General features: G+C 42.6%; 1 protein-coding gene across 1 annotated transcript in view; it reads left to right on the top strand.

The window, feature by feature from the left end:
- Positions 1–11,862, top strand: part of DNAH5 (dynein axonemal heavy chain 5) — a 244,685-nt gene extending 232,823 nt beyond the window's left edge. The window contains exons 77-79 of the mRNA XM_086676209.1: positions 1,595–1,747; positions 2,403–2,634; positions 11,007–11,862. Of these exons, the coding sequence (XP_086532335.1) occupies positions 1,595–1,747; positions 2,403–2,634; positions 11,007–11,158 (537 nt within the window). The 3' untranslated portion in view covers positions 11,159–11,862. The remainder of the gene's footprint in view (positions 1–1,594; positions 1,748–2,402; positions 2,635–11,006) is intronic.
- Positions 11,863–17,256: the final 5,394 nt, after the last annotated feature.

Here is a 17,256-nt window from a genome sequence, read left to right as displayed (position 1 = left end):
TGGGAAGGTGAGACGTGACAGGGTTAGGACTGGCAGCCTCTCCCAGAAGAGACTCACTTAGCGCTGGCACTCAGACATCTCACCCAGGGCTTTAGAAACGTAGGATCAGCTTTGCCCAGACTCCATCGTATCCTCACCTCTAATGACTTCGTTCCCAAAGGCAGAGAGTTTTCTATCTGGACTGACTTTCCTCATTGGCCGGTGACAGAGGGAGAACCTTCCTGGTCACTGGCCATTGCGGGTTCATTCCTCACTGAACCAGCCCTCTCCACTTGGTCAGCACCTAGAAGGCTCTGGAACAGGGATCCTTGCCACGAGGCACCTTCACATAAACAGTTCCCCGTGCCTCACGTCAAATGTCGTATAAACACATCCCTTTCAGTTAACATGTCTATAAAGATAGGATAGAATGAGTTACCTAATTTTAAAGTGTGGTCTTTTTGGGGCGCCTGGGTGGCTCAGTCGGTTAAGCGTCCGACTTCGGCTCAGGTCATGATCTCACAGTCTGTGAGTTCGAGCCCCGCGGCAGGCTCCGTGCTGATAGCTCAGAGCCTGGAGCCTGCTTCGGATTCTGTGTCTCCCTCTCGCTCTGACCCTCCCCTATTCATGCTCTGTCTCTCTCTGTCTCAAAAATAAATAAACGTTAAAAAAAAATAAAAAATAAATAAAGTGTGGTCTTTTTATGCAGGTTTGTATTCTATTCAACTTATTATCAGTCTTTGGAATCTCATTATCTCTTGAAAAATAGGCAAATTAAGTCTTAAGAATTTGAAATTCAAGTGGTATATATCTACATAGGTTGATCACTACATTTATTCATACATAAAGTATTCCAATTATAATAAAATGATATAAAACATGATTTGGAGATACCTACCAGGACAGCTGCTGATAACACTAAGGACATAACCATCCCACTGTAATAATAGAAGCTCCACATGTGAATTCAGGCAGCATGTCACAGGCAATGAATGCAATTAATTTGTTGGTGGTAAGGGACCCGTGTTTCCGTTTCTGCTCCTTCATCAGAGGAAATAAAAGTTCATTCTAAGGGACAAGAACTTCAGAAAATAACTGTTGTTTGCCTCATTAAAAATGAGAAGTGGAGAAAGGTACGATTTATCATCCACAGAATATATTTTAAAGGGGCCACAAGCACATTTATGGAAATAGAAATCCTGTTTTGCAGTGTATCTATTAAAAATATAACCTGACGGGGAAAGAAAAAATGTAACCTGAGGAAAAAATAGTGGAAACCTGTTTAATTCAATTAATTGTTTTCATTACTTTATAGCAGAATTGACAGTGAATATATTTGTACGTGGAAGGTGATTCTGTTGACATCAGAACCTTGAACAGCATACTGAGCGCTGAATTGATTTGGTATTCATGGGATCATTAGCTGATTCTGTTGTATCTTAATATCAGTAAGGAGGAAGAATAATTTGAAAACTTAACTGTCAAAACCCAAGGGAAATTCCTGTCTTAGGGACTTCTAAATTCTAAAAGTGAAATTGATATTTCATATTTTCTTTTTCTGTGAACATAGCTAGTTACACAGCAGAATTTGATTATTTCAACATATGCATTTCAGGCATCCTGGGTTTCAAGTACCTTGGGTTTCTGGTTTACTGAGCTTATAGAAAGAAACTGCCAGTTCACCGCCTGGGTTTTCAATGGCCGACCCCACTGCTTCTGGATGACAGGCTTTTTTAACCCCCAAGGATTTTTAACTGCAATGCGTCAGGTAAGAGCTCCCATTTGCACTTGTTGTGTTATTATGGTTTTCTTCTACAAGGTTTTCTTCTGCCAGTATAGTTTTAAAGACTACACTGACACAGACAATGGCTGTCTCTCTTTGGCCCCAGCAATGACATTGTCCTGAAAGTAAATACAGCAACTTGTTCTCAGGCCGCTAGGTTGAATTTCAGAGTATTTATTTGGTATTTTTATATTTGATATGATTTGATATTTCTTTTTTAAAGTATAAGTGCTTAAATTAGGACACGGGTACTGTTTATGACACAATCTTTTTTTTTTTTTTAATTTTTTTTTCAATGTTTTTATTTATTTTTGGGACAGAGAGAGACAGAGCATGAACGGGGGAGGGGCAGAGAGAGGGAGACACAGAATCGGAAACAGGCTCCAGGCTCCGAGCCATCAGCCCAGAGCCTGACGCAGGGCTCGAACTCACGGACCGCGAGATTGTGACCTGGCTGAAGTCGGACGCTTAACCGACTGCACCACCCAGGCGCCCCTGACACAATCTTTTTAAGTACAATTCTGCTTCCTTTGAATTAGGGTAATCCTGGGTTCCGCTTTGATCCCCGTGATGCTCTTTATGTTAAGATAAACCTCTAATTGTTCCCTTCGTCCTTTGCTCTTGTTCTTGTCCTGAGCAGGAAATAACTCGGGCCAACAAAGGCTGGGCCTTGGACAATATGGTGCTTTGCAACGAAGTCACCAAGTGGATGAAGGATGACATTTCTGCCCCTCCCACAGAGGGTGTCTACGTCTACGGCTTGTATCTTGAAGGTGCAGGCTGGGACAAGAGGAACATGAAACTCATTGAATCCAAACCAAAAGTGCTCTTTGAATTGATGCCCGTCATAAGGATTTACGCAGAAAACAACAGTAAGTTGTCTTACGCATTCAGGGACGGTGGGCATTATCAGACTGGATAATGTTATAAACACAAGATCTCATTATTCTTGCTATCATGTCATGAGGACTTTATTATTTTATCAACTAGCTTCACATTCACCCCATGTTTAATGAGTACTTACTGGCTGCTAGGCACTATTTTGAGTGTTATAGGGGAGACGATGGTTCTAGATAGTTCTTTCCTATCTATTAAAGTAGGTGAAATATGCATGGATGCTCATGAAACATTAGCTTATGAGATAAGCAGCAAGTGTTTGGAGGAGTTAACAGATGGTAGGAAAGGAAGGTGGGTAGGAGTGGGAAGAAGGGGTCAGGGGCGGGGTCTCAGGAGCAGGGTCTGGACAGGGGGTGGGAGGATGGATAGGATGAGGTGGGGCAAGTGGTGGAAGGAAGGCTTTCTCGGCAGGACTTCCTTTCTCGGAAGGAAGGCTTTCTCGGCAGGCCCACCGGAGGTGCCAGCTCTACCAGCTTGGAGAGTTAAGCCAGGTTGGAAAAGCCAGATTGAATTCAGGGACGTGTCGCTTCACCCAGTAGCTGGCGGTAAAATGCTGGATTCGTATTTCAGCCTGTGAACATAGCACGTCTATGAAACACACGTTTTTCCGCTTTGGCAAAGTTCTGTTTGACAAGTCTAAAAATACCTAAACTGGTTTCCACCATTGGCCTGATGTGTTCTGGAGGCTTTCATTACATTTTACTCAGCTAATATCTCCTCGGCGATAACCACCTTTCAGCCCATGTGACCACTGCTTGTTTATTTCATTTTTTTTAAGTTTATTTTATTTCTCTAATAAAAATTGCATATACTTAAGGTGTAGATAGAACATGATGTTCTGATATACATATATGGTGAAATATATGGTGATATATGGTGATATACATATATGGTGAAATGATCACTAGAAGCCATACACTCTGGAGGTGGCCATGGCAGTGGAAGCCAAGGAAGTACTGATTTTGTGACCAAAACACAAAAGATTTGTCTTTAAACAAGGAAGGAGAAGACAGTTTCTCCTGGAAAGATAGCTTCTAGTATCCCCATCCCTTAGATAAATACCACATTTGGAAACATGGGTGAAGGGAAGAGAGTTTATAAACTATGAATATTTCTTTTTTAAGCAAATATTTGCTGGGTGCCTAATATATGCCAGCCACAATCTTAGGTGCAAAGGTCACAAAGATAACGATGAACCAGATCCTGCCCAGAAGGGATTCCGTCTAGTGAGGGAGACTTACAAGGAAATCAATAATTAAAATAGAACTTGACACATGTTAAGATAGAGATACGGTCAGGATGCTCAGGGAGCCTAGAAGGAGTACATGACGATGCCTGCGAGGTCAGTGGAGACTGCTTTTGAGAAGTGCTTTGAGGCTAAGAATGAGTGTAAGAGAAGTTGGCGATAGACTTTTCTTGGCTAAGGCAAATAGCGTTAGCTCGCTTGGTCATTCAGTGAGTATTTATGTGGTATTGGCCATCTGCCATGCTCACTCAGGTGCTGGGGGTGCGACAGTGAAAAAAGACCAGGCACAATCCATGTTCTTAAGGAACTCCGTGTCAAGGAGGGAAGGGCAGCCAAAAAGAGGCAAATACAGTTGATCCTTGTTACTCATGGATTCTGTGCTTATGAATTCACCTCTACTTGAAAATTTGTTCGCGATGCTTGTGGCTTGGTCATTTGCAGGCATGCACAAAGCAGCAAAAAAATGTGAGTCGCCCCACAGGCATGTCCCCACCTGAGGTTGAATAAGGTGACACTCTGCCTCCTTGATCCACTCATGCTGTAAACAAGTGTCCTTTTTGTGGTCTATGTAGTATTACATTTTCCACACTTTTGTACTTTGCACTGTTTAAGGTGGCCCAAGCACAGTGCTGAACACCAGGGCTATCTGCTGTTCCTCAGCGCAAGAAGGCTGTGATGTGCCTTATGGAGAAAATACGTGTTAGGTGAACTCCTGAGGTGAGAGTTCAAGTGCCGTGAGTCCAAAGCCAGTGAATCAATAATATATGTTGGAAAGATATCTTTAAACAAACACACGCCTAAAATAAGGCTATGTATTGATGGGTTGGCGAAGCTGTCGTGACCAGAGGCCGGCAAGAACCTGCCCTGCCTGTATTTCCTCTTGGAGCAGTGGTTCAGTAGAAGTCCCATGATAATGGCAGTTGACTATAAATGGACATACTGGCTTTAGACAGCTCTTTTTTATGAAGAAAATACACACACGCTAGGCCAGGGAGCTGCTGATTTAGGGGCCGGGGGAGAGACTTGTGAGGAAAGAACACTGAGCCGAGATTCAGCTGACAGAGGGCAGCATGCTGATGTCCAGGAGCAAAGGGGGGGGGGGTGCAAATGCGTGAGGTAGCAATGGATGTGCTGTGTGTGAGGAGGAGAAAGATGGCACGTGAAGGAAGAGGGAGCCCGTGAAGAAACCGGGGCATCAGGAAAGAAGAAGGAAGGTGCTCGGTAGGGTCCTTGATGCACGGTGTTGCTCCACGTACCCTGAGTGCATCCGACAGGATAAACGTGTCTGGTTGAGCCCGGGCAAGCGCGCTGCCTGCGGCTTCGTATTTATTGGGTTGTGTCAAGACCTGGCTGGGGCCATGGTTAGTTTAGAGAAATAATCAGTACGTGTTCTTTTACCCAAAATTAGTATTTTAGAAACTTTGCTTTATCGCATCCCTGGATCTAGTCAACCAGTTGCAAAAACATTTCCCGTAGAAAGTAAAAGAAAAATCTTCCTCACGTTCAGTCAGGTGTTACTTTTATACATCTTGTGACTAAGCGGTGAAAGCCCATTGCAACGTGACTTTGAACATCTCAGCAGGGTATTAATAAAATAATTTTATAATACAGGCACTTCTTTATTATTTAAGAACACATTTTTATAGAAGGATTGTACTCACCCTGCTGGGAATTAGTCAGCAGTGAGGTTCATTAGCAGCAGGTTAAGAGAGAAAATAAAAAGCAAGGAAAAAGTGACTAACTTAAAAGTGCTAAAAAAAAAAAAGAGACAAATTTTCATTCTTGTTTCTTTTTTTTTGGTTTCAATAGGAGTTGGTGCAGACTTGTTTTGCCAAATAGCTTTGTTGCCAGAGAAGTGTTTTTTAGTGATGAAAGGCTAAAAATTCCATTGCTATTTTCATATTATAAATCTAATTTTCATTTAATTTTGATAACTGAATAAGGCTCCAATTGAGATAAAGAGGTGTAGCATCACTAAAGACCAAAGGACACTCCAAAAATACAGTGATTTAAAGTTAAAATTCTTATAATAAATTGTTTCCATGTTAACATGAAGGGCAATTTTCAGTTTAAATAATTCATCATTGAATTTTCCATACAAGACTGGTTTGTTTTAGAAAGAAGTCTAGGTATTTATTTTGACTTTAGAAATTGAGCAATGTGTCCCCAAATGCTTATTTTATTCATGTTTCTTGTTAGGACATCATGAGAAAGTCACCCAAAAAGTGTGAAATTCACCAGAAGGGCAAAGCTTCCCACATCCACTCAGGCTCCTTTGCCCTCAAAGGAAATTGAAAAGAGGCAGACACGGGGAAAGAAATGTACCTTTGGCCAGTAGGGTGAGAAGGATCTCACCCTAGGTGAGGACACCCTAGGTGTCCACAGATAATGAGGAAAAAAGTGAAAAGTGTTTCTAAGAATATCTTTTGACCCATCCTGATCCAACAGTGTGCAGATATGGGGCTGGGGGTGGGAATAGCCCCAGGGGGTGACCGGGAGGTGGAGACGTCCTGACTCTTGAACCCCATGCATTTGATCCACCTTCTGTGTGTAAACTTGGGACTCAGTTAACGTCATGAGGAAGATGAGTCTGGGAAATTTGTTTCAGTGAAAAGATAAGAATACACGTATATGTGCGCATGAGTGTGTGTGCGCACGCATGTGTGTGTGTGGAAAGAGAGAGAGGAGAAACCTGACACATCTTGGGTGCCTACTGCATTCTGGGCATCATACTATGCCAGTCGTTCTCATATATTAACTAACTTAATCTTTACAAGTCTGTAAGGTATATCATGCCTAATCTGCAGATGGGGAAATTAAGGTGTAGAGATGTATGTAATTTGCCTATGATTTCCAGCTACCAAAGCTGATGTCAGAATCATGTTTGTTTGTTGTGGGATGAATGCAATCCTCTGGCAATTTCTGTGGTTGATGTTCTACTTCAGACTATGCATTTAGGGAGTCTCTGTGTTGTCAGGGATGAAGCTTCAAAATGAAGGCTAAATTAAAGGGTGCCTGGGTGGCTCAGTCGGTTAAGTGTCCCAACTCTTTTTTTTTTTTAATTTTTTTTTTTCAACGTTTATTTATTTTTGGGACAGAGAGAGACAGAGCATGAACGGGGGAGGGGCAGAGAGAGAGGGAGACACAGAATCGGAAACAGGCTCCAGGCTCTGAGCCATCAGCCCAGAGCCCGACGCGGGGCTCGAACTCACGGACCGCGAGATCGTGACCTGGCTGAAGTCGGACGCTTAACCGACTGCGCCACCCAGGCGCCCCAAGTGTCCCAACTCTTAATTCCAGCTCAGGTCATAATCTCATGGTTTGTGAGATTGAGTCCCTTGTCCATGCTGTCAGCATGGAGCCTGCTTGGAATTCTCTCTCTCTCTCTCTCTCTCTTTCAATAAAGAAACATTAAATGAGGACAGCTTCTTTACATTTTGAAGTCATGTTTATTTTTCTCAGGTACATGGTGAAGTAGACAGAGAAAAAGTCACTGCCCATTTGGGTGGGAGCTCTCACTCCCTGTGGCTCCCTCCCTGCATGCTGCAGGCTAAAGGTGGTCACCTCCCTTGCCAGAGGGATGGGCACAGGTTCTCAGATAAAAGACAGCCTGCATATTTGCATTGCATTTCTGGTTTTATTACCCTGGTAATTAGTCACGTGGCTTTGGAGGCGTCTCAAAGATACCGTATATTGAAGTCACGTATCTAGTTATCTCTGATTCATTTTCACACCTTCCTGCAAAGACATAGAGGTAGACACACACACATATTAATCCCAACTATTGCTGAGATTAAGGGCCTAGGCTCTTGAGCCATTCGGGCCAGGTTTGATTCTTACCCTATCACCTACAGCTTCGTAACCTTGGACGGATGGCTCACCTAGTTAGGTTCCAGTTTTCTCATCTGCAAAATGGATTTAATAATGGTACCTGTCCCATAAGTTTGTTAAGAGCATTAAACCAACAATGTCTAGCACATAGTTATCATACAATAAATAATTTTGCTGTGACTACCGTTATTAATATGTTAACTCACATGTTTGTTGTGGGATGAAAAGAAATACATCAAGAGTGCACTATTTAATCACTTAAATGTTATTTGCGAAGAGGAGTTGAATAAAGGACTGATTTAAAGGTGGTCTAGGGAATCTCTATGTGACTTGGTTGTTTTAGATATTAGAGGAAACATATGGTATAATGGTATACTCGCATTTGGATGAAAAATGTAGGCTAGAGAAGGGAGTGACATAGTCAGAAAATAACACTCCCTCAAGGTGTCTTTTTAAAACCCTTTGGATCTTAAAGCATAGAGCTCACCAATTTAGACAGCCTCTTTTCTTTACTCCTCCTTTGGGAACCCTGAGGCTTCAAACCCATTTAGCTGATTTGTTCTGCCTACCTAGCATGTGTATTTTTGTCTTCTAAGTTATTTGTCTAACTAGGGCTAATGGTTTTGAATCCTCCGTTTATGTGGTTATGTAGTGTCTGTCAGCACTTTGACTATGAAATTATATTTTTGGTGGTTTCTCATCCTGCTGAAGAAGTTTGCTACATACTGTGACTAGGCATGGGCACCATCGGTTCTGAAGCAATTAAAAATAAATAAGATTGGATAAATAGATCAAAGAATTGTTTTTCACCTTATTGAAAAGAATGCTATTTTTCCCCAATCTTTCTTTTCTTTTGGGACTAAAATCCAAGTAGTCAAACACTTCCCAAGGTGTAAGTATTATAATTATCATTTGGTACAAATGCGAGACTTCAATGCATTAGTTACTTCAGGATTTATGATGTTAGTCAAATTTGCATCAAGAAGAACGATATTTAACATTTATTCCACATTTACAGATCCCAGGATTAAAGGATTTAAATCTCTCCATCGGTATTATTGGTATTAACTACACTCCATGACTTCACTGTCATTCACTTATTTCATCAGAATTTTTCATATATTTGCCTACTAATTATATATATTAGTTCTACTGATCATTATATACTAATGATATTCTCATGATAATTTAAAAAATAACGCTGTTACATTAATGTAGATTGTTTCTAATGATAAATTTCATGGGATGAAGCAAACACATAGTTTTAAATTACTGTCAAATATCTATGAGTTTGTTTTAGAACAGGGTTCCTCGGCCTTGGCATTATTGACATTTCTGGTCAAGATGCCCTTTGTCGGGAAGGGTGGTCCCGCGCATTATAGGGTCCTGGCAGCATCTCTGGTCTCTACCACTAGATGCCAGTATCAGTCCCACAGTTGTGTTAACCAAAAGTGTCTCCAGATGTTCACAAATGTCCCCCGAGAGTAAAATAATCCTTGGTTAAGAATCACTGCTTTAGAATGCCTACTTTATATTGAAACTTATGTATAATACTATCATATTCCAGTGTTTAACATCTCCCAATAAAATTAATTATAGTGGAGTTATCAAAACACATGGCATAGAGGCGCCTGGGTGGCTCAGTCAGTTAAGCATCCAGCTTCAGCTCAGGTCATGATCTTGCAGTGAGTTCAAGCCCCGCACAGGGCTCTGTGCTGACAGCTTGGAGCCTGGAGCCTGCTTCGGATCCTGTGTCTCCCTCTGTCTCTGCCCCTACCCCACTCATGCTCTGTCTCTCTTTCCCTGTCTCAAAAATGAATAAACATTAAAAAAAATTAAACACACACACACACACACACACACACACACACACACGGCATAACAGGTTGAATATATTATTGGGTCAAAAAATAAGATCTTAATTTCAGGTAGTGGCTTGCTTTTGTAATTTGTTAGAAAAAGATAAATTATTGAGCAAGTTAGTTTTGGGAAATAAATTCAGTGACTTCGGTACGTTAACATTGCATGTAGAGAGTTACTTTTGCCATGTTTCAGTGCCCACGTGTGTCACACGAATTCACCAAAGCAAAGTTGTCCTCTTAGTTAAATGTGTTTTCATCTCAATGCTTCTATGAGGGTCATTTATAATACTGGCCTTCCAGAGGAGTACAAGGATGGGTGCAGACAAAGTGTTTGTGCTGAAACAATTTATAATCTAGAAAAGAAGAGGAAATGATGTACTGCTTCCTGAGATGGATGTTTTGAGATGTGCAGATAAACTACGCGAGCAGTGTAGATTTAACAAGGAGCTGATGCACTTGAATTTCAAGGCTACTCAATGCAGAGGCTTCTTCCAAAGCCTAATTTAGTATTTTTACGTTATGCTTTCTTAAAGCCCTGTGCCTCTCCCCCTCCACTGTCTAAGTATAAGGACCCATAAGACCAGGATCTGTCCCTGATCATGGGGTGTCCAAGACCGGAGAGAGTGAGCCTTTGCTTAGGGATGAATGCATTAGAAAGGATCTTTGCAAGGTGGACGTACGTAGGTTGCCTTTCCTTGCATGTGTAGTTTTGAAAACTCCATGTGTTCATCTACCCCAAAAGGATAGATTGCATCTCACGGAGCTGAACTGTATCACAGCTCTGCTTCTCAGCCACTTCTGTTCCTCTGCACCCGTGGATAATCCCCAGCCCGTGATAGGGGTGGGGAACATCCTCTGTCCTGCGATTTCACGTGTAGTTTAGACTGTGGCACAGAGCGTTGAAGGCAGGATTTTGAAATAATAATCATAATATAGTGAAACCCTAGTGAGCATTGGTGCTGGACATTGATTAAAGGTGGCAGGTGCCTCGTGCCAAAGGCAAGCCATGAAGGGAAAATGGAGAGAGTGTGCACGCACAAGATTTGGTGGGGAAGTAAAGGAGAAAGGGTGGAGGGGGCGTGGTGAATTGACAGGTGGGAAGGAAGCAATTGAAGGTTCATGGCCATAGCGAGCGGGCAGGTGTTACTTTCAAGGACATGGGACAAAGGGCCAGCAGGGTACCTGAAGACGCCTGGGTGTTTGTCATGCCTGCGGGAGACCCGCAGTTGTGTCTGCTTCACATCTAGGGGTTGACTGACCTCGGAAAGAATTTCTCTCATTCTACCAGACCTTTGGAATGATCTGTAGAATGTGCAAATTTGGCTCTGTGCTGTTTGGGCTGCTTAAATTAAAAATTCACCAAGTTTTGTTTTTGTTTTTGTTTTTGTTTTTATGAAATTTTTTGTAGCTTTAAGAGATCCTCGGTTTTATTCCTGTCCCATTTACAAGAAGCCAGTCCGAACGGACTTGAACTACATCGCCGCTGTGGACCTCAGGACGGCCCAGGTCCCTGAACACTGGGTGCTCCGTGGGGTTGCCCTGCTCTGTGATGTCAAGTAATGTGGGGTGTGCCCCCCACCAGTACTTCAGAAAATGCAGGATCCGAATTATCGTAACCTTTACTTTTCTGTGAGTGCTGGACAGTTTTTAAATCAGGTTGATCATGTAGTTCATGAGCTGGTTAGGTTTTCCCTGCTCATTAGTTGGATGCTGAATTACGTGTTACCTGCTTCATCCTTAATGACCAATCGCTGTGTTTGTTGAAGAGTTATTTGGTGATTGAAAAGCAAAATTTACAACTTCCCAGTGACGTGCGGCCCTCAAATCCACAGTAATACATTCAGCTCTAAAGCCTCAGTAGGTCAAGCAGACATTTCCTTGAAATGAAGGGATTCTTCTTCTGCTAATGTGGTTCCAAGGTAACACTAGGTTTGTGCTGACTTTGCTTCCAGGGCCTTTCGCTTTTGCATCAGGTTAAGAGATTTGTTTTCATGGCTCCAAGAGCCAATTGGAAAGACCTTTTTAAAAATGGAAGGAAATAGAAGGATGGATTAAGAATGTGAATAGAGGGGTGCCTGGGTGGCTCAGTCGGTTATGCATCTGACTTCTGCTCAGGTTGTGATATCACAGTCTGTGAGTATGAGCCCCACATCAGGCTCTGTGCTGACAGCCTGGAGCCTGGAGCCTGCTTCGCATTCTGTGTCTCCCTCTCTCTGCCCTTCCCCCACTTGTACTCTGTCTGTCTCTCTCTCTCTCTCTCTCTCTCTCTCTTTCTCAAAAATAAACATTAAAAAATTAAAAAAAAAGAATGTGAATAGAGTAGACAATTCATGTAATCCTATTGAATGAATGTATAATGTTCAACTCCGCTGATAATTAATCATGAGATACTAACTGATATTTGTTATAATAAAAAAAAGCTGAAAGTGAATCATGGTGGGGTCCTTGTAAACGTGATGCACTCAGAGATTCCTAGAGTGATGTAAACCAACTCATCCTTTTTGTAAAACAAATAACCAAGCACAGAAAGAACCATAAAAATGTTCACAGGCTTTGATCCGTATTTTCTCTCCTGGAAACCTATACCAAGAAAACAATTTAAAAGACTGAAATAAATTACATATCAAAATGTCTTTAGTAACAGAAAACAGTGGAAACGCCCTACATGTTCACTAATAAGCCTATGCTTAAGGAAGTTAGGGGGTGTGAGGCCGCTGTGAAAAACAGGATAGAAGGTTTCTTAGCAGGCAAATGGTAAACATGTACTCTGAAGTGGAAGATACAGCTAGGAAAATATCAGGTTGACTCGAAAAGGTATAATGATTGGAAAAAGAAACAGACAAAAGACAGAAGTCAGGTGGTGTGTGTGGATGCCACATGGGCTTTTATTAATGAAGAAAATGCTACCTGAGGAATTGTTCACATATTTCTATTTTTAAATCCTGGTTATAAAGGAGGAACTGCCTCATCTATAACTTATTGACTAGAAACTTGGTCAGTATTAAATTAGAATTGCGGTCTACAAACGCTTGGTTGACTTCAGGTCCGCCTAACTTCACGTTTCTGGTGGTAAAGGGTTTCGAGGAGACCGGTGTGTGTCCCTCTCACGAGGCCTGGCTCTGTGACAAGAATCATCTTATGCTAACTATGGTCAGAGCTGGGCCCGAGGGGTTCAGGTGACACCCACCCATCCTGGACGATACCGTTTTCATTTGAACGGCGTCTTTTGATCTGAATTAATATATATGAGTTGATTGTGCGAATTGTGGTGAAACAATCATTTTATTTTGAAGAACACATAATGGAAATGTAGAAATGATGTGAGTTAAGAGAAAGCTGTTAATGGGTGTCTGAATTGTATTGGCTGTTTCTTACAAGGGGGCAAGAGCCACTGAGTATCCAGAAATAAGCTTTCAAAACCAGCTTTCTTACCAAGTGAGTTGAAAATGCATAATTCATCTAATTTCGTGATACACCCTGTAGGTGTGTACGTACAAGCCTTTGAGACCCAGAGTAGAAAAGGACACTGTGAACACAACTAGAAATTTCTAGGGACTGATTCGACAAGGTATGTTGCCGAAGCAGTTGAAGAGCAATGAAGCCCCTTTCTGGTCCACCTCCATCATCTCCCACCCACCGAAGGGTTCTCGGCGTCTGCTGAATCCGGGTGAAGGGAGGACCACCCCACCGGGTCTTCCGGGTGATGGAGAGAGTCGCTGACTTCTTGTGTGAGCAGAAAGCACAGCGAGTGTCTTGCTGCCATTGCAAAGTGGTAGAGTAGTCGTTTTCATCATCTCAAAATTGATTTATTTACAAAATTTCTTGGGGCGCCTGCGTGGCTCAGTTGGTAGACAATCCAACTTCGGCTCAGGTCATGATCTCACGGTTCGTGAGTTCGAGCCCCACATCAGACTCTCTGCTGTCGGTGCAGAGCCCGCTTCAGATCCTCTGTCTCCCCTCTCTCGCCCCTCCCCCACTTGAACACACACACACACACACACACACACACACAGTCTCTCTCTCTCTCTCTCTCTCTCAAAAATAAAAAAAAATTAAACTTTAAAAAGTATAAAAAAATTAGAAAAAATTTTCTTAAGTGTGTCTGATAACTAGGTTGTCAGGCACTCTGGTGCACGCAGTGGGGGGATGATGGTGGGGAAAAAACGGTCACATTCCCTGATTTCGTGGACTTCACGCAAGAAGACCAGACACAGAAAATAGGTGATTATTCAGGTCCGTAACTTCACGTGATCTCAGTGTATGATTGTATAATATGACACGTGTGTGAGGGACAGAGAAGAAGGTATGCAGATTGGGAGTTTAGCACTATGAAGGGAAATGCCAGATGTTATGAGTGAGAGGAGCCGGAGGGACCACGGCTCTTCAGGTGTCGTGGATTAGCAGGCAGAAGCCGCACTGCAGCGTCCCCATTTATTTTTGACTGAGGACACAAAATGTAACAGCAGCAAGGAGCTCCCCTGAGCCGAAGTAGCCACTGTCTGGCATTTCCTGGTCCTCTGGTTCTCCTGTGCGGTTTGCAGCTGCCGGTGACTCCCTCTGTGCAAGTAAGGTCCTTCCAGGATGGAGCAAAAGAGAACACTTTGCCACATTGGAACTGTCCTGTTACGCGTGCTGCTTACATCGCCATCCCCCTTACCTCTGGCTTCTCTGAGCTTCTCTTTAAGGAAATGTTGGCAAGCGTGGAACCAATTCAGCATCAACGAGGCCACGTCCCCATCAGGGGACACGGCAAAGCCACAGCCCGGGCATTCTTGAGCCGCCTCTCTACCACGGATGTTCTTTCCCTGAAGAGACCTAATTTGATGGGGCCACGAGAAAGGGCAGCTCTGGGGAGGTGACATCTAAACTTAGATCTGCAGAAGGGGGAGAACATCTCAGACCTGCAAGTGCTGGGGACTCCTCTCTTGCTCCCTAATGAGAGGAGATGAGCACAGTGCCGGAAGGGAGGATGACAGAAAACCCAGCCTGGAGGGGAGAGCTGAGGAGGGCCGCTCTCTTAATGAAATTTCAAGCCTTGTTTGACTGCTGCCAGCCACAGAGTAGTGACTGATGGAAATCGTGTTTCTAAGTCACTGGAGTGCAAAGGACTTCTTGGTGTTAAATGCTATTTGTGATGGAAAAGTCTTGTAAAGAATTCAACATTAGGAGACAGGATGAGAAAACCACAAATGTTATAGTTAAGTAGCTTGCAGGATTCCCCAGTGTAGACAAAATGCACAGTGTCAGCAATATCTTTTCCAGTGCTAACTTCTGTTCCAGAGTGTAGAATTATAAAAATTTAGATACGTTAATGTATACTGATAATGTAGTTTACAGATCTGTTGCAGCAAAAGAATCTTTAGTAGTGATAAAAAAATAAAATATATATACATGAGCAGTTTTCTCTTGAAGACATTATTTCCCCTCCCCACCCCTAAATCTGCAACATTTTTTTCCCCATGTCTGGCCCCAGTGAGGTCCATAACTACTTTCACATTTTAAATACATTTCTCAAGCAAGTACTCAGGGTGATTTTTAAAAATTACATTGTGCAGCTGATGACTGTTGATGAGTAGCCCCCGGCAACACATCAAAATAATGCCTCTTACAGGTAAACGAATGGTACCCTTATATTCACAATATGGTCCTCCAGATCGGGCAAATGCTTTGGAAGACCAATAAACAAATCGGTAGGTGATGAAAACATGAGGAAATCTTGTAGTTCTGGCTTGTAATTTTTGTAGTGTTTCATTGTAGTAATTTTCAAAGTTTATGCATTCTGCTCAATTGACTGACCTCTGTGGTATCCAACATGAGATGTTGAGCATCCACACATACGTCCACAACGAAACAGGAGAGAATTCAAGGTCAGCTTTAGAATCAGAGATGAGCTTGGCTCAGACCCCGAATCCACGAACATGTTCTTACGTATCTTAAAATGGTGAGTCTAATTCTGTGTTACATTTGAGACAATGAACCTGATCGATGCGAGAGTGGAACATGTTGCCGGGCCAGTTTGCACCCCAGGGGCTTTTCCAGTTCTGTTCTTCTGCCTGGTAAAGCTGTACCGCAGAGCAGCCAGCCAGACGGCACTTGTGGGTTGGATCCTACTCTTTCATTTGGATGAGAAGAAATTAAAATGTAGAGATTCGGTGGGAGGGCAGGAAGCTGAGGGTGGGAAGAAGTATCCTGAGTGGGGTGGGATGGTGGATAAGAAGGAGGGTCAGGTTTCTTTTCCTCGGACATTGTTACAATGTGATTATTAGCAGTCATTCTGGAGATCAAGACAATGAATTAGTAAATGAGCCTTTAAAAACTAGCTTTTTGGGGGCACCTGGGAGGCCCAGTCAGTTGAGTGAATGACTCTTGATTTTGGCTCAGGTTGTGATCTCAGGGTCGTGGGATAGAGCCCCTCATCAGGCTCTGCACTGAGCACGGAGCCTGCTTAGGATTCTCTCTCTGTCTCCCTCTGCCCCTCCCCCCACCTCCTGCTCTCTCTTTCTCTCTAAAATAATAATAATAATAATAATAAAAGCTTTTTTATCCCCTGGATTCAAGTTTTTATTACAAAATGCCAACAGTGTTACGATCTAATGTTATAATTTCAGTGCCTTACGCTTGTACCCCAATGTTTATAGAAGCACTTTCAACAATAGCCAAATTATGGAAAGAGCCTAAATGTCCATCAACTGATGAATGGATAAAGTGGATGCAGTTTATATATACAATGGAATACTACTTGCAATGAGAAAGAATGAAATCCTGTCCTTTGCAGCAACATGGATGGAACTGGAAGGTATTGTGCTAAGTGAAATAAGTCAGTCAGAGAAAGACAGATATCATATGTTCTCACTCATATGTGGAACTTGAGAAACTGAACAGAAGACCATGGGGTAAGGGAAGGGGAAAAAATAGTTACAGAGAGGGAGGGAGCCAAACCATAAGAGACTCTTAAAAACTGAGAAAAAACTGAGGGTTGATGGGGGGTAGGAGGGAGGGGAGGGTGGGTGATGGGCATTGAGGAGGGCACCTGTTGGGATGAGCACTGGGTGTTGTATGGAAACCAATTTGACAATAAACTTCATATATTGAAAAAATAAAAAATAATAATAAATAAATTAAAAAAAGAACTAAGAACAAACTGAGGGTTGATGGGGGGTGGGAGGGAGGAGAGGGTGGGTGAGAGGTATTGAGGAGGGCACCTTTTGGGATGAGCACTGGGTGTTGTATGGAAAGTAATTTGACAATAAACTTCATATATTGAAAAAATAAAAAATAAAAATAAATAAAATAAATAAAAGAACTAAGAACAAACTGAGGGTTGATGGGGGGTGGGAGGGAGGGGAGGGTGGGTGAGGGGGATTGAGGAGGGCACCTGTTGGGATGAGCACTGAGTATTGTATGTGAGCTATGAGTCATAGGAGTCATAGGAGCTATGAGTCACGGGAATCTACCCCCAAAACCAAGAGTATAGTGTATACACTGTTAGCCAACTTGTGTGGCTTCCATAGGACTCCATTTAGTTTCGCAGGGCTCTGGATTTGTAGGCAAGCTGAGTTGTTTCCAGGTTTGAGTTTATATTGGGCACGTACAGGGCCAAGATTGGGTGCCTTGTTCCTTCTTTGATTTGAACGCCAAATACCGCATTTCATTGTGCT

Source organism: Puma concolor, chromosome A1 (genome assembly GCF_028749965.1).
Source record: "Puma concolor isolate L17-30 chromosome A1, mPumCon1.1.hap2, whole genome shotgun sequence".
NCBI lineage: Eukaryota > Metazoa > Chordata > Mammalia > Carnivora > Felidae > Puma > Puma concolor.
Note: the sequence above shows the minus strand (reverse complement) of the source record. Positions and strands in the feature narration are given on the sequence as shown.